General features: G+C 38.6%; 1 protein-coding gene across 3 annotated transcripts in view; it reads left to right on the top strand.

Moving 5' to 3' along the window:
- Positions 1 to 27,793, top strand: part of PDE11A (phosphodiesterase 11A) — a 477,210-nt gene that overhangs the window by 347,651 nt on the left and 101,766 nt on the right. For all 3 annotated transcript variants that reach the window (XM_066345959.1, XM_066345958.1, XM_066345957.1), the window contains 2 exons: positions 12,974 to 13,120; positions 13,767 to 13,874. In XM_066345959.1, the coding sequence (XP_066202056.1) occupies positions 12,974 to 13,120; positions 13,767 to 13,874 (255 nt within the window). The remainder of the gene's footprint in view (positions 1 to 12,973; positions 13,121 to 13,766; positions 13,875 to 27,793) is intronic.

Here is a 27,793-nt window from a genome sequence, read left to right as displayed (position 1 = left end):
AGGGATCTTTGAAATGCACAATAAACATTTTTGGGAACAAAGCAGATTATGCATATACTACTACCATCACCAACAACAAAAATCACGCTTTGATATACCATATTGATTTAACTTTAATAAGAAAGAAAGAAACTTGTATAAAAGAAACATTTTAAAAGAAAGAAAATTGCTCAGAGAGCCCTCCTCACTTAGGGACCACAGGCCTGATGAACAGTGACTTGAAAGATTCAGCACATTGTCATCTCTTAGTGCTGGTTTTGCTTCCCCGGGTACACTGCCCTGAAGATCATTGTAATATATATAGGGCAAGATGGATTCATCTCACAATCTTATATACTTTTAAACCATCTTCTTCAATAAAGAAACTACAGAAAACATGGAATACATAAACAGATATTACATCAACCGACATGTGATATATGTATGTATTGAAGAAGAAACACTTGATACTTTTCTTTAAAAAACTTATACTGAATTGTTTTTAATTCAATTTTAAGTGGTACATTTTGGGGGAGGGGAGAATCTCTTTTAAAATGACTTATGTTGAAATGCAGGATTTAAATTTTTAGTGCTGCTAAGGAGAATGGTTTCATTGATTAGTATAAGCAATGAGGACACCTTAGAAATTCCAAAGAGCCGGGTTTGAAAGGACAGTCACCCAGGAGACGGTTTCTCTGTTTCAAAGGGGATAGTCACTTCTTTTTTTTATGGTTCTCTCCATGACAAGAAAAATACATGGGAACCTTGCTTTCCCCTGAAGTTTATGTTGCTGCATGAAAGATGACAAAGGCAGGTTCTGAGATTACTAAGAAACAGCTGTGGATAAGACTGTTTCACTAGAATAGCTCAAACAGAAATAAAAGAAAGGTTATAAGATATTTTAACTTCTGCTGAAATTTCTGAAAATCACATGTGAAGAGATTGTAGAAGTTTCATTCTCCTATTAAGAGATTCAAAGTAATAAATAGGTTTACTGCAGTCTAGAAAATCAAAGTGAATTAAGCAATAATTGAGAATTAACAATCAGTAAAGGGGGGGCATGTTGTACTTAGAAGTCTTTTCTTAACTGTGCTTTCTTTTTAAACATAGTATTTATTGACTCCTAATCTTCCTTGCTTTTTTCTTTTTTTCCAAAGTTAGAAGCGGGGAGGCAGTCAGACAGACTCCCGCATGAGCCCCACCAGCATGCCCACCAGGGGGAGATGCTCTGTCCATCTAGGGTGTTGCTCTGCTGTGGCCAGAACCATTCTAGTGCCTGAGGTGGAGGCCATGGAGCCATCTTCAGCACCTGGGCCAACTTTGCTCCAGTGGAACCTTGTCTGTGGGAGGGGAAGAGAGGAAGGAGAGGGGGAGGGGTAGAGAAGCAGATGGGCGCTTCTCCTGTGTGTCCTGACTGGGGATCAAACCTGGGACTTTCACATGCCAGGCCAACGCTCTACTGCTGAGCCAACCAGCCAGGCCTAATCTTCCTTGTTTTTATGCACATAAACAAGACAAATATATAAACATGACCCCAGCAACCATGGGTCATGTCTATGATCCCACGCTCAATTCAAAGGGAATTGACTTGGTTAGTCATGTAATGGAAAGCTTTGCACTATCTAGGTGAAACTTAGATGTTCATGGATACCAAGATTCTAGGAGCAAACAGCCTGTGGGAAAGTTCCTCTCAAACTTGGGCGTATATAAGAATCACCTAGGGATTTTGTCAAGCTATAGAACTCGTGTTAAACTCTAGAGGAGTTAGAAGACAGCTGTGGCCCCCTCCCCCAGAATCACACATAAAGACATTCAAGCCCATTTGCATACATGATTCAGGGACCTAATTTCTGCTCTAATGGGTATGCTTGAAAATCATACAGTATAGTGATTGTAACTGTTAATAGGTATTTATACAACTGCAAAGAAGGGAAAGGTCACGTAGGATAAAATAGGCATGAAAGAATGGGAACAAACTTGTAAACAAGATGGGGTTTTAATTTCTATTGGCACAGAGTAAGAAAGAATTCAAACCCAATGGTTTGGGGCAGGGGTAGAATAATCTGAAGCCATAGAGGGAAAGACAAGAATAAAAATAATAAATTTCTCAGCCCGACACTTCTAAAGAAGACTAGAAAATAATAACATTGGATGGGCAATGTGAAGCCAGTTTATGAAGAGACTTAAATGCCAAGCTGAGGAATTTCACTTTATTCTATAGGCCACATTGAGTCCTTAAAGGCATTTAATGATGGAGTGATATAATAAAAATGGTATGGACTGAGTTAAAGAAATAACGTCTATGTTTTAACATATAATCATAGTATATAAACATGTTTAATATATAAACATAGTATATGTTTATTATATAAACATAGTATATGTTTATTATATAAACATAGTATATGTTTATTATATAAACATAGTATATGTTTATTATATACATTAATATGAGAGGATAGGGCCTCTTCTTTCTAAAATATTTTTTGGCAATTCTTGGACATTTATATTCATTCTTAATGTTCCCTTTTTTGTGCCAGTGTGAAGGACAAATAGGGACATACAGACAGGAAGGGAGAGAGATGAGAAGCATCAATTCTTTGTTGCAGCTCCTTAGTTCATTGATTGCTTTGTCATCTGTGTCTTGACCGGGGACTACAGCAGAGCAAGTGACCCCTTACGCAAGCCAGCAACCTTGGGCTCAAGCCAGCAACCATGGGTCATGTCTATGATCCCACGCTCAAGCCAGCAACCCCACGCTCAAGCTGGTGAGCCCCCGTTCAAGCCAGATGAGCCTGTGCTCAAGCTGGCGACCCTCAAGCTGACGACTTTGCAGTTTCAAACCTGGGTCCTCTGCATCCGAGTCCGACCCTTTATCCACAGCACCACTGCCTGGTCAAGCCACTCTTAATGTTCTAAACTTTACTATTTCTGTATATAAATTAGCTCATGTGCTGTAGAGTTTAATCATCTCATTGTTGTATGCCTGACCACAGGAACATGACTGCAACAAGCTAGTTCTCCTTTGAATTGCTAGGGCTGAACCACCGCCCACTTTGTTGTTTCTTTTTATTTTCTGAGCATCACAAAATGTACTGTTTATGTGTCAAAGGATCCAGGATTGTTTATTAATATTTTACAGCCTCTTTGTGAGCTACCTTTTCCATTTTAGAAGAGGCAGTTTTATGACTCCCTTTGATAACCACTTAACTATTAAGACCCAAACAAAGAGGAGGAGTGGTCAGAAGATATTAGGTACTCCCAAGCAGCCAGAGTCCTACTTCTCAAACATTATTCAAATTAGCCCCCAGACTCATAATTCTGTGTTTTCATTTATTGCTGCAGTAAAATAAATGGTTCTTTTATCCAAATGTTATTTCCTGGCTCTTAATTCAGTGGTTATTTTGGATTGTAGCACTTCTCTTTGATTTAGGGATATGGTACCTTATAAATATTTAAAAGTCAAAGACTGACACTTGGAGAAATTGACTTTGATTTGTTTTGTTAATATCCTATGGCTAGAGTAATTATAGGTTTGGAAGATACAGTCCCATTCTCTACTTATCAGAAGAGATAGGGAGCTTATGTATCCGTAACAAGGAAATTTGGCAACAAAGGCTCTTCCCAAATCTTTTACAGTCTAGACCTTCGAGCACACCTCTTCTAAACACGCACTACTCTTTATTTTTCATAGTTTTCTCCAGAAACTGTTCTTGAACTTAGGGATGTGAATGCAAACTATCCATACATTTCAAAATAGCTGAAAATGGTCATTTTTGAAAGGTTTGGGACTTTCTCTGCATCTATAAGTGCCAGCAAGTGTTTATGACAGGGCTAAGGGTGATCTATAGACTGGTATGATTTAATCATAGATCAATCAACCTATTAGGGGGAAAAAGACAAGGTCAATAAGGACAGGTCTTGGTGAACCAGAGGTCATCCTATATTTTTCAACCTAATGTTCCTATTTCTTTTCCATTAATATTTCATAATGAAAAAATGCTGTAAAGCCAGTAGCTGCAGCCACCATCACAGCCACCTGGCCTGTGCAGGTTCACATTTGATTCGGACAGACGGTAATGAAACAATGGAGTCAAGAACTGGTGGACCATTACCTTTAATCCTAGCTCGCACCCAGTGGGCAAGAAAATACACACTAGGCTCCAAAACCCATTCATTCAGCACTCACAAAGCTACTGACTTATCCAAGTTTCTTAGAATCAAAGGCCCCACCAGCCTTATTCACCTCTGTTCCCCATCTCCTTCTTCAAATTTTCTGCACAAACTGGCTTCTCCTTAAGCACTCCGCCATCTTGGATGCCTCTCCTCTGCAATGCTGATGACAAGATCTGAGAGAGAGAGCCCCCATCTGCCTTATTTTATAGTGTAGAAATTAAGCCTTTAAGCCAGTATACAAATAAGGAAGTCTCTGATACAAAGCCACTTATCTGAGGCATAAATGGGATTCTTCATAAGAATGCACCACACCACATCATGCAACAATCAAGAGCAGCGGTCCCCAAACTACAGCCTGCAGGCCGCATGCAGCCCCCTGAGGCCATTTTTCCGGCCCCTGCCGTACTTCCGGAAGGGGCACCTCTTTCATTGGTGGTCAGTAAGAGGAGCACATTGACCATCTCATTAGTCAAAAGCAGGCCCATAGTTCCCATTGAAATACTGGTCAGTTTGTTGATTTAAATTTACTTATTCTTTATTTTAAATATTATATTTGTTCCCGTTTTGTTTTTTTACTTTAAAATAAGATATATGCAGTGTGCATAGGGATTTGTTCGTAGTTTTTTTTATAGTCTGGCCCTCCAACAGTCTGAGGGACAGTGAACTGGCCCCCTGTGTAAAAAGTTTGGGGACCCTTGGTCAAGAGTGTAGGGAAAAGCTTAGTGTTGAGAAGATCTTAGTATTAAAAGAGTGGGAAAGGCTTGGTCTTAAAACTAAGCCTTAGCTTTCCCTCTTAAATCAGGAACAAGACAGGGTTGTCCACTCTCTCCACTCTTATTTAATGTGGTACTAGAGGTTCTAGCCAGAGCAATCAGACAAGACAAAGAAATAAAAGGCATCCATATCGGAAAAGAAGAAGTAAAGGTATCACTTTTTGCAGATGATATGATCCTATACATCGAAAACCCCAAAGAATCCACAAAAAGACTACTAGAAACAATAAGCCAATACAGTAAGGTCGCAGGATACAAAATTAACATACAGCAGTCTTTCTACATACATACAGCCTTTCTATATGCCAACAATGAAACAACTGAGAATGAACTCAAAAGAATAATCCCCTTCACGATTGCAACAAAAAAAATAATAAAATACTTAGGAATAAACATAACAAAGAATGTGAAGGACTTATATAATGAAAACTATAAACCATTGTTAAGGGAAATCGAAAAAGATATAATGAGATGGAAGAATATACCTTGTTCTTGGTTAGGAAGAATAAATATAATCAAGATGGCTATATTACCCAAAGCAATATACAAATTTAATGCAATTCCCATCAAACTTCCAATGACGTTTTTTAAAGAAATAGAGCAAAAAATCATCAGATTTATATGGAACTATAAAAAACCCCGAATAGCCAAAGCAATCCTAAAGAAAAAGAATGAAGCTGGGGGCATTACAATACCTGACTTCAAACTCTATTATAGGGCCATGACAATCAAAACAGCATGGTATTGGCAGAAAAATAGATACTCAGACCAATGGAACAGAATAGAAAGTCCAGAAATAAAACCACATATATATAGTCAAATAATTTTTGATAAAGGGGCCAAGAACACACAATGGAGAAAAGAAAGCCTCTTCAATAAATGGTGCTGGGAAAACTGGAAAGCCACATGCAAAAGAATGAAACTGGACTACAGTTTGTCCCCCTGTACTAAAATTAACTCAAAATGGATCAAAGATCTAAACATAAGACCTGAAACAATTAAGTACATAGAAGAAGACATAGGTACTCAACTCATGGACCTGGGTTTTAAAGAGCATTTTATGAATTTGACTCCACAGGCAAGAGAAGTGAAGGCAAAAATTAATGAATGAGACTACATCAGACTAAGAAGTTTTTGCTCAGCAAGAGAAACTGATAACAAAATAAACAGACAGCCAACTAAATGGAAAATGATATTTTCAAACAACAGCTCAGATAAGGGCCTAATATCCAAAATATACAAAGAACTCATAAAACTCAACAACAAACAAACAAACAATCCAATAAAAAAATGGGAAGAGGACATGAACAGACACTTCTCCCGGGAAGAAATACAAATGGCCAACAGATATATGAAAAGATGCTCATCTTCTTTAGCTATTAGAGAAATGCAAATCAAAACTGCAATGAGATACCACCTCATACCTGTTAGATTAGCTATTATTAACAAGACAGGTAATAGCAAATGTTGGAGAGGCTGTGGAGAAAAAGGAACCCTCATCCACTGTTGGTGGGAATGTAAAGTAGTACAACCATTATGGAAGAAAGTATGGTGGTTCCTCAAAAAACTGAAAATAGAACTACCTTATGACCCAGCAATCCCTCTACTGGGTATATACCCCAAAAACTCAGAAACACTGATACATAAAGACACATGCAACCCCATGTTTATTGCAGCATTGTTCACAGTGGCCAGGACATGGAAACAACCAAAAAGCCTGTCAATAGATGACTGGATAAAGAAGATGTGGCACATATACACTATGGAATACTACTCAGCCATAAGAAATGATGACATCGGATCATTTACAGCAAAATGGTGGGATCTTGATAACATGATACGAAGTGAAATAATTAAATCAGAAAAAAACAGGAACTGCATTATTCCATACGTAGGTGGGACATAAAAGTGAAACTAAGAGACATTGATAAGAGTGTGGTTGTTACGGGGGAGAGGGGGGAAAGGGAGAGGGAAAGGGGGAGGGGGAGGGGCACAAAGAAAACTAGATAGAAGGTGACAGAGGACAATCTGACTTTGGGTGATGGGTATGCAACATAATTGAACGACAAGATAACCTGGACATGTTATCTTTGAATATATGTATCCTGATTTATTGATGTCGCCCCATTAAAAAAATAAAATTTAAAAAAAAACAAAAAAAACTAAGCCTTAGGCTATAAGGACCCTGCCTGCTTACAGCCTGTCTCCCACACAGAATGCAAACTATAAGTGAGCAAACATATACATCATATTTGCAAACTTATTTGACCCACAAATGCCTATATTCTTTAATTTTTAAGATAATTAAATAAATTTAGTGCCTTTGAAGGGTGGAGGATTTATAATGGCATCAGGTAGAGGATTTATAATGGCGTCAGGTAGTGCATTATTAATAATCTACAAGTCAGGGCCACCTGGAGAGCAGCAATGCAGTCCCCATCGCTGTTTCTGCTCCTTGATGACAGAGTTACACCTCCTTTGCCAGGCTCTGCTGAGACCAGAAGGACTTGTGTCTTTTGAGGCAGGGCTTTTACCCTCTTGAAAAATGGTTTTCCAGTTGTATCTGAGTTTGAATTTAAACAAATTAAAACAAATGCAGATCCATTCTAAGTACATGACACTTCCTGTATGCAAAAGTCCTGAAACATGATAAAAATAGAAAGTAATTCTGGAGCTTTCCTAAGGGAAAGAAATACGGCATCTGACGTTAGGATTGTTATAGGCTAATACTTGAGGTCAGGACTGACGCAAAACACCCAGGGGTACCAACCCAGAGCAAAAGGTCTACAATGGTTGCAGCCAGGCCCGTTCACATAGAAAGGGAGGGATTAAGACCAAAGGCTGGTTTATCTCTGAGTTCTCCAAGCTGGTTATATAAGGCATTTAGTAAAGATAATTCCCATGAGTTTTAGACAAAGATGGTAAACCACTCGTTTTATTTTGTTACTTAGTCAACCACACTAAACCAACAATAAGGATACTTTTAAAGCATCAATTCTCAAAGACAAAGAAATGGATAAATACTAGGCAATTTAATGGACAAATATTAAGTAACTTAGCAAAACCAAGAAAGCCAATATAAGCTAGCAACAGGAAAAGCTGAGAGGCAAACAGATTTATAGCGCAGACCTCTATCCCAAAATAGCTCAGGAATTGGCCGATTAAGTACCTTTGGAAGTGGGGATAGAGGTGAGACTATAAACAGGAAAACAGAAAATCTAGGAAGCGGTTAGATCTCTGGATTCTTTGTCTTACTCTTTCACTCCATATGACTGGAGGCTCATGGTCTAAAGGTCTAAAGAGGATGTAACAGTGGGTATTTCAGTTGGAGTACACCAGTGCAGAGCTTGAGGGTGGGAGTACAGGGGATGGAATGAAGAGTTATCGGCCAGTGCTGAGGTTTCTCCTCCACTCCCCTCTCCACCAACTCCAGCCAGAAGATTCTTCTCTGAGGGATCTGAAGAGCCAAAGAGCCAAGACCTAAAGATACCAACATTGGGTGGATTCCCCAAAGACACAGTCAATAAGAATCCTGTACAAGAGCCCCCAGAAGTGCTAATGGAAGCTTTTAAAGCCCTACTTTTAAACAGGAGCAGAAAACCCAAGATCATCACACAGCCAGGGAAAACCTCTCATACCTCTAAAGCCTCTGCTATCTTAAAAATTATTTATTAAAAGATAAGCTGATTAAGAAAGTGATCCCACCATCAACAAGTGAATGGATAAAGAAATGTAGTGTATACATACAATGGAATATTATTAAGCCTTATAAAAGAAAAAAATATGTCATATGGTACAATATGGATAAACATTGAAGACATTATATTGAGTAAAATAAACCAATCCCAAAAAATAAATGAATACTGCACGGTTGCGCTTATATGAGGTATGTAAAGTAGTCAATATCATAGAAACAAAAAAGTAGAATGGTGATTTCTAAGGCCTGGGGAAGAAAAGCAAATGAGTAATCATTCACTGAATAGAGTTTCACTCGTGCAAAATGAAAAGTTCTAGATATCTATTGTGCAACAATGCACATATAGTTAACGATACTGCTCTGTACACTTAAAAATTGTTAAGAGGATAAATTTATGTTCTGTGGGTTTTGCCACAATAAAAAAAGAGAGATTGATACAAAGGGGAGAACATGAAGTAAATTATGAAAGGGAAGAAAATGTCAATTAGAATTATTATTAACACTCTCAGAGAGAGATAAGAGAAGGTTTAATCCAGGAAACAAAATTAGGATGCTATTTTTAAAAAATTAAAAAGAAATATCCAGACAAGAAAAGAAGTGCCTTTAGAAACAAACACTATGATATTAAATATTAATGATAAGGACATAGGATATGTCCCAGGAAAGAGAACAAAAAGAAAGCGAAATAAAATATAGGAGGACAAAGAAAAGAGAAAAACCAGGCCAAATATCAAAAGGAATTCCAGAAAAATAAAAGAAAAGATTTCATTGATTTCATCAAAGACAGTGTTTAAATTTTTTTATTTTATTTTAGAGTTAAAGGACTTGATTTTTCAGAATGAAGTACTCAAAAATATCTAGAAGCATAGATGAAAGTAAACTCACAGCTAGGCAGGTTTTCATATTTCAGAACTCTGGAAGCAAAAAAAAAAAAAAAGATTCTACAAAAATACTCCAGGAGAGGGAGTCATTTTCAAAAGATTAGGACTCTGAATAGCTTCTGACTTCTCAAAAGTAATATCTAAAGTTAAAAAAAGAGCAATGCCGGCCCTGGCCGGTTGGCTCAGTGGTAAAGCGTCAGCCTGACGTGCAGAAGTCCCGGGTTCAATTTCTGGCCAGGGCACACAGGAGAGGCGCCCATCTGCTTCTCCACCCCTCCCCCTCTCCTTCCTCTCTGTCTCTCTCTTCCTCTCCTGCAGCGAGGCTCCATTGGAGCAAAGATGGCCCGGGCGCTGGGGATGGCTCCTTGGCCTCTGCCCCAGCCGTTGGAGTGGCTCTGGTCACAACAGAGCGACGCCCCGGAGGGGCAGAGCATTGCCCCCTGGTGGGCAGAGCGTCGCCCCCTGGTGGGCGGGCCGGGTGGATCCCCGTCGGACACATGCGGGCATCTGACTGTCTCTCCCCATTTCCAGCTTCAGAAAAATACCAAAAGAAAAAAGAAAAAAAAAGAGCAATGCCTTCCAAATTCTAATGGGATTATTTCCAACCTAGAAATCTGTATCTAGACAAATTATCAATCAAATATGAAAACAATTCACACATGCACATTTTCCTACCACACACTTTATTTTGGGAAGCAATTGGAGGATGTGTCTTAACATAATGAGGAAGGAAACGAGGAAGAGAGAAAGATGTGGAATGCAGAAATAAAAGAGAGATGATGACAGCCATAGAAGTATGGTGAAGGAACATCTAGGATGAAAGTTATGTATCAGACGTAGAGGACTACCAGTCCAGATCACAGAAGCTCTGACTTATACAAGGAGAAGAAAATGTCATGTAGAATTATTAACATCATCAGAGAGGTAAAAGAAGATATTGCATCTATGAAACAAAATTAGGATTAAAAATTTTCTTCAGTTGAGATTTAGATAATTGGTGGAAAGTTTAAGGCAGGGGTCCCCAAACTTTTTACACAGGGGGGCCAGTTCACTGTCCCTCAGACCACTGGAGGGCCGGACTATAAAAAAAAACTATGAACAAATCCCTATGCACACTGCACATATCTTATTTTAAAGTAAAAAAACAAAACGGGAACAAATATGACATTTAAAATAAAGAACAAGTAAATTTAAATCAACAAACTGACCAGTATTTCAATGGGAACTATGCTCCTCTCACTGACCACCAATGAAAGAGGTGCCCCTTCCGGAAGTGCGGTGGGGGCTGGATAAATGGCCTCAGGGGGCCGCATGTGGCCCGCGGGCCGTAGTTTGGTGACCCCTGGTTTAAGGGTTGAATTAGTGATAAGTACATAGAAAGCTAAGCACACATTTAAAAAAGATAATTATTAATTCTGCAAAATACAAAATGCTGCCAATGAAAAGAAAATAATGATACTAGATTTAATGACTTATCTATGAATATCTTTTACATAGCCATGATAATATGACCCTGAATATTTCTCTAAACAAAGTTATTTTTATATTGGGAAATGAGAATGATTAGTGTATAAGGTAACAGAGGTTGACAGATAAAGTATAAGACGTCTTAATCTTCAATCAATCTTCAATGTTGGGATGTTAATAAAAAATAATTAAAACAATATAATAAAAAAATAAAATCACAAGCATCTTATTTCTTTGCCAAATAAAAAAAAAATGTATCTACATGATTTGAAAACGGTCACCTTCAGGTAAGAAAAAATTTTGGCACCAGTGGAGCTCTGTGTGTATATATGTGTTTTGCAGACCTAATTTACTCTTAAAATTACATGCATGTATATAACTTTGATTTTAAAATATTTTAAAAATAAAAACATAATATTGAAGTGCTTAGCATAAGGCCAGGAATTTCGAATAAGGACATAACACAAAGACTATTTCTACCACCACCATGCTTGAATTTCACAAGCCTTACCTTTTTAATTCCAAGGAACTAGATTCTACAAACATGTTAATATATTACAATGATTCACTGAAGGATAAGCTGATTAATTTTAATGAAAATAACCAACCTGCAGAATGTAACTTGTCTTGTAATTTATGTGTTTGTTCATTGTTCTCCTATGTTGTTTTTGGATTTTAGCCTAGAGATGTAAACTGTAGAAGAAGGAAGAGGTGGGAAGAAAGGATTAATTAATGGTTTGGGGGATGCTTAGAGTCACTCAAGTTGGACTTTATTGCTCAGCCAAAGTAGTCTCAGGGCATAGATTACTCCCTGGGTAAATAATACCCAGGAAATAGACTAGGAAAATGAAAACAGAACAGTCCCCGATAATCTGAAAACACAGAAATAATGTCCTTACCAAGACTGGCCTAAAGAATATGGTAAACCCAATGAAATCAGCAAAAAATTATTCCCAAAGATTTTTTTCTCACCTTTAAGTTTGTGTGGGACAATTGATTGACAGCTGCTTAACATGAATGTTTTGAAAACACTGAATACAGCTGGCCCTTCATATCCAGGGATTTCATATCTAAGGATTAAACCAAGGGCAGATGGAAAATATTGACATAAAGTGTTGCATTATTGCTGACATGTACTATTAAGTTAGGCCTATGATGATTGCATGTGTACTTAACATGTACACTTTTTTCTTGTAATTATTCCCTAAACAATACAATAACTATTTACATACCATTTATATTGTATTAAGTATTATAAATAATATACACATGCTTTAAAGTATATGGAGGATGTATTTAGATTATATGCAAATACTCCACCATTTTATATAAGGGATTTGAGCATCCGTGGATTTTGGTATCCATGGGGGTCCTGGAACAAATTACCAATGAATACAAAGGGACGACTTTCTGAATGACCAGCATTGTAATCATGTTAAAATCATCAAATGGTTTCTAGAGAATGAAGGTAAACAATATACCCTAGAATATGTCTTTTATTAAGAGATGCACGATCTGATCTTTTCTGTCATTATGAATACACAAAACATGTGTAACAAAGAGCATGTGCACAGCTACAGGATCTACGGATACAAGGCAAAGTGTATTCCCATGTCTTTCTCCTGAATAGAAGCAATTAAAATTCACAGCTGCTGGCTGCCCAGATGTTTCTTGCATTTAGTGCTTTGTAATATGCATCAGAATATGACTATGGTTTCAGTAAACTAGACAGCTTTGTATTCTAAATGCTGCAGACGGGATCCAGTGTGTATATTTTTTCTTCAGATTAGCTTCCCTCTCCCTTCCCCCCTTCATGTGCTTGGGGCATTTGCAGTTCAGAAACAAAAGACATATCCAGCTCAGAGTTTAGCTGTATGTGAGTGTAAGTGTAGGTCAGGTCTGATTTATGTGGCATGTCTGATAAGCAGGAGAGGACAGCAAGATGAGGGGTTTGGAAAAGCTGGTGAACTTGGCTTGACTTACGCCTTTTGCCTTTGTAGGCCGCCAACATCCCGCTGGTGTCAGAACTTGCCATCGATGACATACATTTTGATGACTTTTCTCTCGATGTTGATGCCATGATCACAGCTGCTCTTCGGATGTTCATGGAGCTGGGGATGGTACAGAAATTTAAAATTGACTATGAGGTAAGATGTTCTGTCTTGGGCGATTCCAAGCGTGCACTGCGACAACACGGTAGCCCCTTTAAGCCTCAGGTTTCCCAGATACAGATGAGGGGTGCTGACACGTTCTCTGCACACCGCAGGAGATTACTGAGAAGATGACATGAGATGTTTGTGCAGGGACTTTGAATCATTGAGGATTGCTCCAACACAAGGCCTCGTTTTTGTTTTTGTTTTTGTTTTGTATTTTTCCGAAGCCAGAAACGGGGAGGCAGTCAGACAGACTCCCGCATACGCCGGACCGGGATCCACCCGGCAGGCCCACCAAGGGGCGATGCTCTGCCCATCTTGGGGCGTTGCTCTGTTGCAACCAGAGCCACTCCAGCACCTGAGGCAGAGGCCACAGAGCCATCCTCAGCGCCCGGGCAAATTTCGCTCCAATGGAGCCTTGGCTGCGGGAGGGGAAGAGAGAGACAGAGAGGAAGGAGGGGGGGATGGAGAAGCAGATGGGCGCTTCTCCTGTGTGCCCTGGCCGGGAATCGAACCCAGGACTCCTGCACGCCAGGCCGACGCTCTACCCGTGAGCCAACCGGCCTGGACCAAGGTCTCGTTTTGATAATGTATGGACACATATACAACTGCCTGACATGACCTTTCCTTCCCATTTCAGACACTGTGTAGGTGGCTTTTAACAGTGAGAAAAAATTATCGAATGGTTCTATACCACAACTGGAGACACGCCTTCAACGTGTGCCAACTGATGTTTGCGATGTTAACTGTAAGTGTGTTTTAGTGACGGTGCAAGGTCATCTGTCATTTGTGTGGGCACACAGGCCATCTCCTTCATATTTCCATGTCCGTGACAAATTGACATGTGATTTGTTTTACATCGGAACATACCCTGGTTCTGGGAGTACATATTTCACAACAATGATGAGCTTAAAAGCTGCAGCATTGCTGACACCTTGAAACAGGTGTATGTAGTCTTGGAATGATTATTTGAGTCTCTTTTCAATGTTTTATCCTGGAAAATGGGTTCTTTTTATGAAGGAAATGCTTGGGTTTTGAAAGTAATCTTCTTGCAGAGGATATGGGAATGAGTAACTAAACAAAGAGAGCACCAGATAAGCCTGGCTGGTGGAAAGCCAAAGCAGGGGTGTCTGTACGTTCCCCACAGAAACACAGAAAGCCTGAGGAAATGCTTGTCTGGGAGACTCTCCAGGGAAGCCAAAGGGAGGAAGGAGTCGGGGTGAAAGTTCTCAGGGTTTAGGGGTACACCAGGCTTAACATCTCTGCTCCAGCGGCTGTAACCCAGTGGTGATGGCAGTCTTTTTTCATGGAGATAGCTAGGGCAGCTTACCAGAGATGAGTCTTGGAATTTAATCTAAAAACAAATGTTGGTGGCAAAGATTAAAACAAAACTGTCTAGCCCTGGCGAGTTGGCTCAGTGGTAGAGCACCGGCCCAGTGTGTAGAAGACCCACGTTCGATTCCTGGTCAGGGCACACAGGAGAAGTGACCATCTGCTTCTCCACCCTTCCCTCTTCTCTCTTTCTCTCTTGCTTTCTGTCTATCTCTATCTTTCTCTCTCTCCCCCTTCTGCAGCCATCCTGCAGCCATACCTCGAATGGTTTGAGCAAGTTGGCCCTGGGCACTGAGGATAGCTCAGTGCCTTGCCTCATGGCCTTGTTTCAGGCACTAAAATAACTCGGTTGCTGAGCAACAGAGCAGCAGCCCCAGATGGGCAGAGCATAGCCAGGTTGGAGGCTTGCTGAGTGGATCCCCGTCAGTCGGGGTGCATGCGAAGGCCTGTCTACCTCCCCACCTCTCAATAAAAATATTGTCTATTTATCTCCATTTGCTGGCAAGAAATAAGGCTTGTTTTGGCCTAATTTTCCACTTAGACCAGGGGTAGTCAACCTTTTTATACCTACCGCCCACTTTTGTATCTCTGTTAGTAGTGAAATTTTCTAACTGCCCACCGGTTCCACAGTAATGGTGATTTATAAAGTAGGAAAATAACTTTACTTTGTAAAATTTATAAAGCAGAGTTACAGCGAGTTAAAGCATATAATAATAATTACTTACCAAGTACTTTATGTCAGATTTTCGCTAAGTTTGGCAGAATAAATGTTTATAAAACAACTTAGTATAGTCAAATCTATCTTTTTATTTATACTTTGGTTGCTCTGCTACTGCCCACCATGAAAGCTGGAACGCCCACTAGTGGGCGGTAGAGACCAGGTTGACTACTACTGACTTAGACTGTTAAGCTATCATCTAATAAAATGTTTCCTGACTTAAATTGATTGATTTCTTTAACCTCACAGTTATAGATCATACATATGTATAAATACATGTGTGTATATATGTGTAAATATATTTACTATACAAAAGAAAAAGAGGATACAAGTTTGGGATTCATTTAACAGAAATCTAAATACCTTACATCTCTGCACCTAAATTAAAACTTAAATACAGGCCCTGGCCGGTTGGCTCAGCGGTAGAGCGTCGGCCTGGCATGTGGGGGACCCGGGTTCAATTCCCGGCCAGGGAACATAGGAGAAGCGCCCATTTGCTTCTCCACCCCCACCCCCTCCTTCCTCTCTGTCTCTCTCTTCCCCTCCCGCAGCCAAGGCTCCATTGGAGCAAAGATGGCCCGGGCGGCAAAGCGACCCCCCTGGAGGGGCAGAGCATCGCCCCGTGGTGGGCAGAGCGTCGCCCCTGGTGGGCGTGCCGGGTGGATCCCGGTCGGGCGCATGCGGGAGTCTGTCTGACTGTCTCTCCCCATTTCCAGCTTCAGAAAAAAAACAAAAAAACAAAAAAAACTTAAATACAAAGTAGGGAACTCCAAATGACATTTACCTATGGTCCAAATGCACAAAGATTATTCTGTTTCTTCCTCATGAAATTCTCTGCCCCATTTTCTGCCTATTAATATTTTACTCATCCTTGAAGGCATTGATCTAATGCCAGTTCTCCATGAAGTCTTTCCTTTTTTCCCCAAGCATTCAACAACAATTACTTATCTCTGAACTATGTCTGGTATAACACGTCTTTCCACCATGTATTTGAAGTTGTAGTCTCTTGTTCTCCTATAGAGTAGGCTTCTTGAGGCTGAAGAGATAATTCCTTGTTCTTTCAATAGCTTTCATTTATTGGCTCAACATCTATTTATTGAGTGCCTCACCAGCACCCTGTATTTCTGTCGTGCACATGATAGGCTTTCAATAGATGCGTGTCCGATTGACTTGAAGTCAAATGTGCATATAGCACAAGAAGATGGGATCAAAATGTCTTCACTTTTACACTCAAGGACTTGTGTTTGGATTTTTAATTGCTTGAAGAAGAAGCAGAATAGCCTAGAAAAACTGGACTGTCCCCGTCCTTCTCTAACACACTCCATGAAAGCAGTCAGCCAGTTGAGTGAGGAAGAAAGGTGCTTTGAACTATGAGCCTTAATTCTCAAGTGCCAATGTTAATTAAAAAAAAAACAACAAAAAAAAACACTTATCTTGCTTCTCCATATCAGATCTCAGTAGACAAGGAATAATTTTGTATGCAGAGTTCACAGAGGACATTCAATAAAGAAATTATTAACCTATTATTCTGGAGAACTTATGGAATTATAGTGTATTGCCAAAATAAGTAAATAGGAAGGTTTTTCAATGAAGGATAAGTAATGACCATGACATTGTGAGTTATAAGATATCAATTCCCGGTCGGGCGCATGTGGGAGTCTGTCTGACTGCCTCCCTGTTTCTGGCTTCGGAAAAACACACACACACACACAAAAAAAAGATGTCAAAGACAGAAACGGTTTTATGACATGCCTTAAAGTAATTGGGAAGGGGGGGGGGTGTTGGCAAGAGTGGAAGGATTGAGGTGGACACTTAGGAGTAAAAGGAAATGCATATCCAGTTATCTTCAGTAAATATTCCCTTAAAATAGATGATCTTGATCCTTTTCAAGAAATTGAAGAAAGTAGAACTCTCAAACTATGTTACCACATAGGGCGTACTCACACTGCCAGAATATTCAAGGGTATAGTTATTTTTTGCAAGTCGGACCAGCAACCTTGAGGAGTATCACTGTTTGAGAAGATTTGGGTTTTGTTTTGTATTAATGCTAACACAAAATGAGGAGAATTTGTTATTAAGGTTCTCTTGTGGTGGGGGGGCAGAAATTGCAAAAATAAAAACATGACTTTGGAAAGAATATTGGTCAATGTTATTTTTTTCCTCCCTCGCATTGATTTGAGCAGCCACATCTGGAAAAAAATATTACTTTCTGCTCATTAAAATTTTCTGAACTTGGCTAAGGGTTGCAATAGGTTGAAGATATCAACTTGGGTTTGTCCCTAATACCAGCACTCTTCTCCAACTTGACCACGTACAATCTAATTAATCAGGATTGTTTTTTTAACTAAGAAAATATAGAGTTAAAAATTTTACTTGATCGCCTGACCTGTGGTGGCGCAGTGGATAAAGTGTCAACCTGGAAATGCTGAGGTTGCCGGTTCAAAACCTTGGGCTTGCCTGGTCAAAGCACATATGGGAGTTGATGCTTCCAGCTCCTCCCCCCTTCTCTCTCTCTGTCTCTCCTCTCTCTCTCTCTCTCTCTCTCTCTCTGTCTCTCCTTCTCCTCTCTAAAATGAATAAATAAATAAAAATTTAAAAAAGGAAAAGAAAAAAGTCCTGCTAGTGTCTACAAAATGTCCTGAAAAAAAGTTTTTTACTTGATCAATGAAGAGAAAAATAAGTTTAATTTACTCATCAATTCTAATTTCTGGAATATGACCTCAGCCTACTATTTCCTATAAACGGGCACTCCTGAAGATATTAGGGTCTTTTACTGTTTTGTTCTCATAAGTTATTCTATTTACATTCTAGTTACATCATATTCTATTTCCATGTATTGAGATAGAGCCAAAAATCTCTATTAATCTGAAAAAAAAAAATCGCCATACACCAACCACTGAGTCACAAAGCCAAGAAAGCATGGTGCATGTGTGCTAAATTTTCCTCTAGATGGCGCTCCAAGGCAAAGTTTCCCAGACAGTTGGCAGGAAAGTGATGGGGGGAACTTTATCAACCTTCCCTGAAAGCGCTTCTTTTCTTCTAGGAAGAGATACTAAGGCACATTCTCCCACACTCTTTTCTTAAAAGAAACACCAACAAAGCCAGTGTACAAAAAGGGCCCCTCCTATGACAAGAAACCTGTACTGACTGCCTCTTTTCTCTCCAAGCTGTCAGTATGAATAACAAGGCACTCTCTACATGAGTTTACATATATGCATATGCTGCTTTTTTTTTAAGCCTGTTGTTGCTGGCAATGGAAAAAAGCAGAGTTTTGTGTCATTACTGAGCAAATGATGGCACCGTGTACAACAGGACAAGCAAATTATAAATATATGACTAGCTTTCTAATCTTTAACCCTAAAATCGTTTTAAACACAGAAAATTAACTTACCAACTGGGAATTATGTTCTCCAAAAGTATTCAATCTTATGTCTAGGTAACAAGGTGGTTTTGTTCCTTTAGAAATTAAAAAAAAAAGAAGAAGAAGGAAAGAAAAACAAAATGCTTTGTAGTATAGGCAATTTTATTTAAAATGGTGAAAATTCAGTTCACTGGGAATCCAGTTAATGACTTATTTCTTCCATGCTGCTGGCTTGAAATTTGAGATTTTTTGAAATGAATGCTTCAACATTATTTTTTGCTTCTAAGGATATATTTAGTAGCTAAAATTTACCAAATATTTTTAATTCTTTGGATAGAGTATATATACATAGTGCCAGTTACTATTTGTGGTTAAAACAAGGAATAAAAGCCTGCAGATCAAGAATAATTATGCAAATTCTTTTTTATTTATGGAAGCTTGTAGAACAAATATTCCATCAAGCACATACATGCGTAAAGAAAGGTGATAAACACATTTCTTATAGTCACAATGTAGACCAGATAAAGGAAACAACTATGCTTTTGTTTGTATTCTGTAAAATGAAAGGCATGTAGTGGTGCCAAGGTTGCAGAGATAGTTTTTGGTTTTATAAATGATGTATGAGCGCTGACAGATTTTCCAGGGGGGGGGGGATAAAAGGTTTCCTTAAGAGTCAGTATTCTTTACTATCCCATAAATGTACTCATTAGCACCTTGGGTTGTGCCCTACATCCTGGAGGGCTCAATAAAGATTCATTGAATGAGTGGATTTAGTTTAGGGTAATATTATTCAAGGAACCATGTTGCTCAGTGTCCGTTTGAAGAAAAAAAAAAACCCTATAAAATGATGAACAACTATCACTGCTAGAAATCGTGTTCTTCTTCATAGCACACTAAGGTTCAGCTAGGGTTCATACAGAATATTATGATCTTGCAGAATTCACTGAATATGAAAAGAGAAGAGCACATGATCACATTAAAATTTATGGTGGTGCTGGCTGCATGGTGCTGGTGGGGAATGGCAGTTAAACACTAATAATAACCAAGTATCCCAGCAAACACATTGACACCCCATGACATTTACTGGGGGCTTCTTAAATCTTAAACGTGGAGATAACATATTTCAGTTCATATTTGTGTTGTCAACAAGGTTATTTTCACAAATAAGCCAAGTCACTTTATTAATAATTCAAACTAGATAGCAGAAGGGATATTTGGGGGGGGGGAGTCTTACCCACCAGCCTGAGGATAATGCGCTATCTGCAGTTGGCTGATTTCAGGGAAGTCCTTGATTTCTTCTGAAAGACCTTCGGAGCACAATAGGAACTCTTGCTCTCCCAGCCCAAGAAGAACAGAACCAGTTGAACTTTAAAATAGAATATATTTGATCAATAACCAGAATCCTAATTTCAACAGAAATATAAATATAATTTCTTTGCAGATTGTAACATGGGAAGGTACAAAGAGAGCTACACGTTTTGTTCTGCAGCTGAGTATAATAAAGTAACAACCAGTCATCGTCTTCGCAGTCATCAAACATCATTTTACATTGCAGTTCCTTATCAATGTAAATAGCAACTAGTTATATATACTTTTAAATAAATGGCAGCATTATTATAATAATACAATAAAATCTGTATGTTAAAGAAACAAATTCTTTAATCGTCATGTAGAAAAAATTGATTTCTGGGATAAGTTCAAAAATGGAAAATTTTTAACTTAAGGAAGGAGCAATTTTTAATGTTTTTACATAATATCAGCACAGGACACTATAAATTAACTATGGAGCTAATCAGTTTGAGTACAGTGTTTAAATTATATTTAAGACTCTTGCCTTTTAATCTTTTAAGAAGATTTCTATTTTTATTCACTCTGGCCACGTCTCAGAGCCCCAATTAAGCACTCCATGCTTCTGGCTGACATTCCTTTTTTCACATTTATTTTATAAAAAGAAGAAGGCAAAGCCACACATAATTAAGAACCTGGTGTACTAATAACCAAACATACAGTTGGGTAGAAGGATAAGCCAATCCATTTCCTCTTATAGGAGGATAACCTCCATAACTCACTTTAAGCACTGCCATTCATGAGTTATAGGTCATTCCCTTTCTAGTGAAAATAAATTCTCCCGCACCATCAGCCAGAGCCAAGTATTTTTCTTAGGACATGTAAATTGTAAAACTCTATGAACATAATCACATCTGGCGTTTTGGGGAAAGTCTCAGCTCTTGCTCACGGACACAGGTTTGTAAGGAAAGGTATGGGGTTCCAGGATTGGGGCTGCCTAGTTACAATATACGGGTTTTTTTTTTTCTTTTTTTTTTTTTTTTGTTTTTTTTTTTTTTTTTAAATAAATTTTTATTAATGGTAATGGGATGACATTAATAAATCAGGGTACATATATTCAAAGAAAACATGTCTAGGTTATTTTGTCATTAAATTATGTTGCATACCCCTCGCCCAAAGTCAGAATATACGGTTTTTTAAAGTGAATTTATTCTTGAGATTTTTATGGTGTTAGTAAACTGCTTAATCTGTCGCTTTGTGTTTTATGATGCCAGCTGAATCCGCCAGGTCAGGGAGACCCCGCGGCAGCACCACGGCCCATGGCCGTTTATCACAGCCTCTGTTTTCCACGGTTTATGACTTAGTAGTGGCACTTTCTTGGGGCTGAAACCTGGCATCTAAGGGTGTCAAGCTGGGAACTTTAAAAAGTTTCCATTTTTCATGAGTCCCATTTTAATTTTGGCTGAAGGATGGCTAGTAGAAATTCGGGTAAGTTTTGAAGAGGCCTCATATTCTTGAACTTCAACCTGGCCTCTCGCAGACTTGGAGAGGGTTGTGTCTCGGAAATTCATGCTAACCAAGCTTCATTTTCAGTCTTACCAACCACATGTTATATTATATATGCAATTCACAAGTCATTTATTATAAAATATACACTATGTTTCTAAACATAAACAAAACATGTCATCTTTGTCCTCAGAAAAATCTTAAAGCACACATATTCTCAGTGTTGAAAGCTAAGTCCTTAGAATTTACTGACGCCTCGTCTTTTGTTTCTTTTTGGAGTGCGATAGGTGTGCCACATACATGGAGCTATGTTTATTATATTATCTAAATTGAAGTAGAAACCTTATTTTTTATGTCACATTAAGATATTTACCCTGAAATTTTTCTTATACCATTTGTATATCTTTTTGTACACTTTATTCAAAATATGAGAGGAGAGGTATATTGAACGGTTTTTATTTGACCTCATCGGGACTTCTTGAGAATGAAATAAAGCATATTGGCAGATGCCAGAAGTTTGCTGTGAAACGCTCCAGCAAACAAACAAACAGAACAATGCATGTAAAAATATAGATGAAACAAGTCTGATGAAACATGGACCCCTGTTGAAGTTAGCTAATGAATACATGAAGGGTCATTATAGTATTCTATTTTGTGTATGCTTTTGACTTTCCAGAATAAATAATTTTTTTAAATAATAACTAGTAAGTTAAAAATTAAGCCATGGAAATAGTTAAAAATAATGAAATAAAACTGATTAAAATAAATCCAATTTTTTTTTATTCATGCATCCTCATTCATACTCCACACATATAATTGTACCAGAAACACCATTAAGTTTTGCTGCCTTGCCATTCTGAGACTTACCTGGGCAAGCATTTGCAATATTATTTGAGTTTGAGAGACAAGGTATATCCAAAATGTGAGTTAGGTTTTATGATTTGGTAATAAGCGCCCTGAGAAGCTTCTGTAAAAGAAAGTACTGAAGTATGGACCGTAAGGTCTTTCCAACTCTGAGCTTGGTCAGGAAAGGATCAAAACTACCCTACTCTCATGGATAATTAGACAAAGTACAACTGCCGCGTGTGGTATGGTGTGCCTCAGGGAAGAAGGCACAAAAAACATGGTGCTGGATGGTGGTTCCCTAACAGCTGGAAAAGTTCTGGTCTTTGGATCACAAAATGGGACTGAAGTGCCTCTTTTTCAGCCTAGCAGACCCAAATATTGGCAAACAAATATTACTATAAACACCGAAGAGGTATGACCATTAAATCTAGATGCTGTGGTTTGTACAGAAGGTTTGCTTCAGAGTGGAGGATTGTGAACACCTGTTCTTCTCTCCCTCGTGCGTTCACCACATGCCATCTCTGGTTGGCAAAGACGGGACCCTTTTTTGAAGAGAAGATAAACTATAACATCAAGTAGTATCAATTTATTTGCAAGCACACTTGGCAAGCAACTGAAATCTACTTCCACCTTAAACTTGATCAAGTCCTCTGCCTAATATCATTGCTTTGGAGTATATTGAATAGATTGACACCCACCAGCCTGCCCTTAGTATTTACTGTTGAGAGGTGGCCATTCCATCTTGAAACAAACAAAATAGAGTCCCACAGAGAAGCATGCTGGGCTTGCTGTAAATGCCTGTGGAGCTCAAACATGTGGCCTAACAATGCTCTCACCACTCTGACCCACTCACAACTGGGATATGTGCTGAACTGGGGAGATGATTGAAGGCACTCTTCTCACAGAGCTTTCGGCTTTTGTTAGCAGATATGTTTCACAGATAGACAACTCATATGAAGGATGGTCTAGCAGAGCTGGGCCAGCCACCTACATTGTAATATGGGGCATTTTTTAGAGGGCACAGCACCTTGTATGTAGTATTTAGCACAAAATCCTCAAAGAGCACTTTTAGGCTAAAGTAAATTTGATTTTAATAATATACCAAACAAAGGCCCCAGACAATGATCCTGCAACATTGCATATGAGAAATACCAGGCATTAAATGTTTCCTCTATAAATGCTGTCTTTCAGCTTCCAGCTCATACCACTTTCAGGTTGAAGTCATCTACATACCGGTTGAGACACAATGACAGATTAGGGTTACAGTTTGTGGATCCGCCCATAGGAGGGATTTTCTTGAGAAACCATATTCTTCAAAACCTTTCAGAATGATCTGAGCTATACTCTTTGCTCTTCTTATCCAGAAGAAAAAGAAAGATGAAGGGGAGAAGAAAGACTCTACAAAAACCTATCCTGTTCTCCCTTAACCTCCGCCAGGCCACCAAGGGCTCCCCTGCGGTGCTGGCCGTCACATTCATGGAAGAACATTCAGAGCCAAAGACCTTCTTTGGTTTGGGATTTCTGGGACCACTTGGAACTTCCAGTACATCACTGGATTCCCTTCTTCTTAGTCTGCCATCTGCCAGATCTCTGAATCAACAGGATGAAATCAAGGAATTCATCATTCAGTACCTCCAACAGCCATGCTCAAAAAGAAATGTGAAGGCAGAATTTCTGGCATCACTTTCTTGAATTCCCATGCCATAGCTGTGTGCATGACAAAGGGGTGTAGTCCACGATGCACCTTCTTGGGAACAGAACAGGAGTGGCTAAACACTTCCACCCTGCCTTTCTTCCACAAGTTGCAACCCATGTTGTGACAGCATCTCACTAGAAAAGAGTGCTCCGTGGCACTGTTCTGATTGGTTTGAAGTGTGGCAATGTGTGTCACAGGGCTGGACATGCCTGTCTTGCTTAGTGCTTTGTCCCGAGTGCCTGAGGGGAATAAATGCTTAATAAATACTTGCTCAGTGAATAAATAACTGAAGGAACTTTTTTCAGGATATCACGGTTTTATTACAAGCTAGGGTAGTTTGATTGAATATGGGTTTATTACAGTGATGGGATTCAACCAGTTCGCACCGGTTCAGCAGAACCAATACCTAATTTTTTGTTGAGTCTGGTGAACCCATTGTTAAAATGGAACTTGTAATCAGGGTTGTCTCTAAGGTGGGTGCTTTGGCAGCCGCCCAATGTGGAAATCACAAATTTACATTCCTTACTCCTTTTTAATGTTCATCTGTGCAACAGCATATCTAAGCATCCGTAGTAATGTTCATTCCATCCGTAGGTGAAAAAAATTTGACAGAACTATGCTTGTAATATTTATTTATTCATTTCATAAAACTCATTATACATTTGATGAAATACTACATTTTAATTCCCTCACATTTGTTACTTCAGTAAACAAACATATAACATAAAGTGAAAAAGTGCCAAACAACCAGAGGGTGACAAGCTGTCGTTGAAAATATTGTAAATAATGGTTTTATTGATTTTTGTCAGGTATTATTTAATATTTTTTCATTAATATTTTGAAACTCTTTTTTATAACATAATCTAGTTTTGTGTACCTCTTTCATTGTTCTTATTTAAGTATTAAATGCATGAAATAATAAAGTACCTTTCAGTATATATTTTTTTTTACTTAAAACAGTTTTTAGGGCAGAGAACCAGTTGTTAAATTATTTGAATCCCACCGCTGGTTTATTCTTTAAAAAGAATTTACACACACAGTATGTATATTCTAATGAATAAATGTCCTTTATGGAAATTTTGGACTCAAAGAAAACATTTTTAAGTCACCTGTGATCCCATTATTGGTAACATTTTGATGTACAACCTGACAGTCTTTTACATTCACATACTGAGACATTTTAAGGTTGGGATGTTACATACATATCATTATATTTTTCTTTTCTCTCCATCTCATTTGTACAGCACTGTTAATTATTAGTTACATGTTGATGCACCAGAGCCATTTTTAGACTCAAAACATCCAGGGGCTCTGCAGTATCAACTGCTTACTATTCAAGAATAACATCCTTCATGGAATAAAGCACACACCAAGTGATTCTATAATGTAACAATCTATCATTACAAGAGTATTTAAAAGCTGCATAACTGCACCTCCATCTTCACCTCAGTAGCTGAATAGCATAGTGGGTAAGAACACAGACTCAGGAGCCGGGTTGTGTTACATTCTAACAGTATACTCTAGTGCCTCATGTATAAAATTGAGTGTTGTCCTCAGAGGACTCTAAGGATTAAATGACTTAATGTTTTTGAGTATTTAGAACAGTGCCTGACATATAGTAAGTGCTATAGAAATATTAACTATTATCAGTATTATCCTAGCCTCTTTTTTCAGGTTTAACGATTGCTTGATAATCCCCTGATAATATTTTTGTTTAATAAACAAAGCTTGTATTGCACCATCTAATGTTAATGTTATGGCAGTTGGCTTTTACACCTTTTTAAGGATTCTACAGAGTTTCGAAGCAACAGTTATTTTTCTCTGGCCATGATATTTCTCTGTTCACTAGTATAGTACAGGATCAACTTTGAGATAGGAGCACTTCCTAGCTGGTTCAAATTTTATGTTGACTAAATGTTAGGAAAGTGCTGGGTGGTCTAGGGGACCCTGTGAAGCAATCTTACTGTTTGGATCCTTTGGAATTCCAGTAATTATATGCTGTAGTAGCGGAAGGTAAAATGATCCCAGCATACTGTACGTCTTAGCCCATCAAAGAACTGTTTGAGGCCTTCTCAGAGGGTACTCACAGATTTCTCTCTCTCTCTCTCTTATAAAGTGAGAGGCAGGGAGGCAGAGAAACATACTCTTGCATGTGCTCCAACCTGGGATCCACCTGGCAAGCCCCCTACCAGGCACTGCTCTGCCCATCTGAGGCTGCTACTCCGTTGCTTGGCAACTGAGCTATTTCAGTCCCTGAGACAAGCCGTGTAGCCATTCTCAGTGCCCCGGGGTAACTTGTTTTAACCAATTGAGCCATGGCTGCAGGAGGAGAAGAGAGAGAGAGAAAGTGAGAGAGAAGGGGGAAGGGGAGGGGTGTAAAAGCGGATGGTCACTTCTCCTGTGTGCCTTGACTGGGAATTGAATCAAAACTTCCACACACTGGGCAGATGCTCTACCACTGAGCCAACTGGCCAGGGCCCAGATTTCTCTAGAGAGGGTGACATGGGAACTAGGTCTATATGCTTGACTCTTTTTTTACTTAGATATATTTTATTCACTGCTTTACATTTCTGATAATGGGCCATGATGGAATAACAAGTAAGAAGGTAGATTAAAAATAAATAATTATTGGATCAGGAACAGAAAAAAATATAATTTTATTTGAAAATGAAATAATAAAATAGAGTCAAGTATAGAATAAATGCATTAAAATATGCTTACTGTTGCCCTTCATTTCTCCAATTCACCCCCTGTGGATTTTATCCAGTATATATTTTTTGAATTTTTAAATTTTTTGGTACTGTGGCATTGAATATTATATTAGCTTCAGGTGTACAGCATAGTGGTTTGACATTTATATAACTTTCAGAGTGATTCCCCAATAAGTGTAGTATCTACCTGGTACCATACATAATTATTACAATATTATTGACTATATTCCCTACACTTTACATCTCCATAACTATTTTGTAACTGCCCATTTGTACTTATTAATTCCTTCAGCTTCTTCACCTACTCCCCCCCACCCCCACCCCACCCCCAGCCCTCTTCCTGTCTGGCAACCATGGGTTTGTTCTTTGTATCTATGAGTCTATTTCTATTTTGTTCATTCATTCATTCATTTGTTTGTTTGTTTATTTATTTATATTCCACTCTGTTCTCTTTTGAATGTATGTTGTCTTCAGCAGGCAGTTGACTTTTCCTCCTCAATATGAGTGTAGGTCAGAAGGGATAGGATGGAAAGAAGATGGATGAGGGTGGGGGAGGAGCAAATGGACACTTAGTGGCAGGTGGACCCTTTTCAGGCCTGATGACTCTCAGAAACCACTTACCAGGCAGCATTAAATCACAGTCAAGAGATAGGTGCTGCTTCAGTAACTCAGGTGTCATGGTCAAGAAGGGTGAATATGTTTGTGACTGGGTGTGTGCTGCACTTCAGGGTTTCTTCATTCTGAGGATCCAGAGCTGGGCTCCATGATCTTCAAACACTATAAAACCATAGAGTAATTTCTAGGAAGGGGGTCATGGCTTTCATCAACTTCCCCCAAGTACTCATGCTACAAATAGTTTAACAACGAGATGCTGGATTTTAGGAAGTGGCAAGGGTGAGAAGGAAGATGGCTGCTTAGAACATTATAATAAAATATAAGTCCATCATATTATCTAATGAATGATAACTGAGAACTTAAAAATAATTCAGGATTTTGATTTTGAGTCTGTTAGATGAGATTCAGTGTTAACTTTTCATAAATTTCTAGTCAAATTACCTTAGTTTAACATAATCCCATCCCCATACTTACTGTTTTAATTCATCAACTAGTTCTAATCAATAGTATTTCAAAGGCAAAATCTAAATTACTGTGCTGTTTTATTTTTGTTTACAGCATTGGCTTTCGTAGTATTGTGAATAATTATTTCATA

This window comes from Saccopteryx leptura, chromosome 7 (genome assembly GCF_036850995.1).
Source record: "Saccopteryx leptura isolate mSacLep1 chromosome 7, mSacLep1_pri_phased_curated, whole genome shotgun sequence".
In the NCBI taxonomy this organism is placed as follows: domain Eukaryota; kingdom Metazoa; phylum Chordata; class Mammalia; order Chiroptera; family Emballonuridae; genus Saccopteryx; species Saccopteryx leptura.
This window is presented reverse-complemented; position numbering and strand designations above follow the sequence as displayed.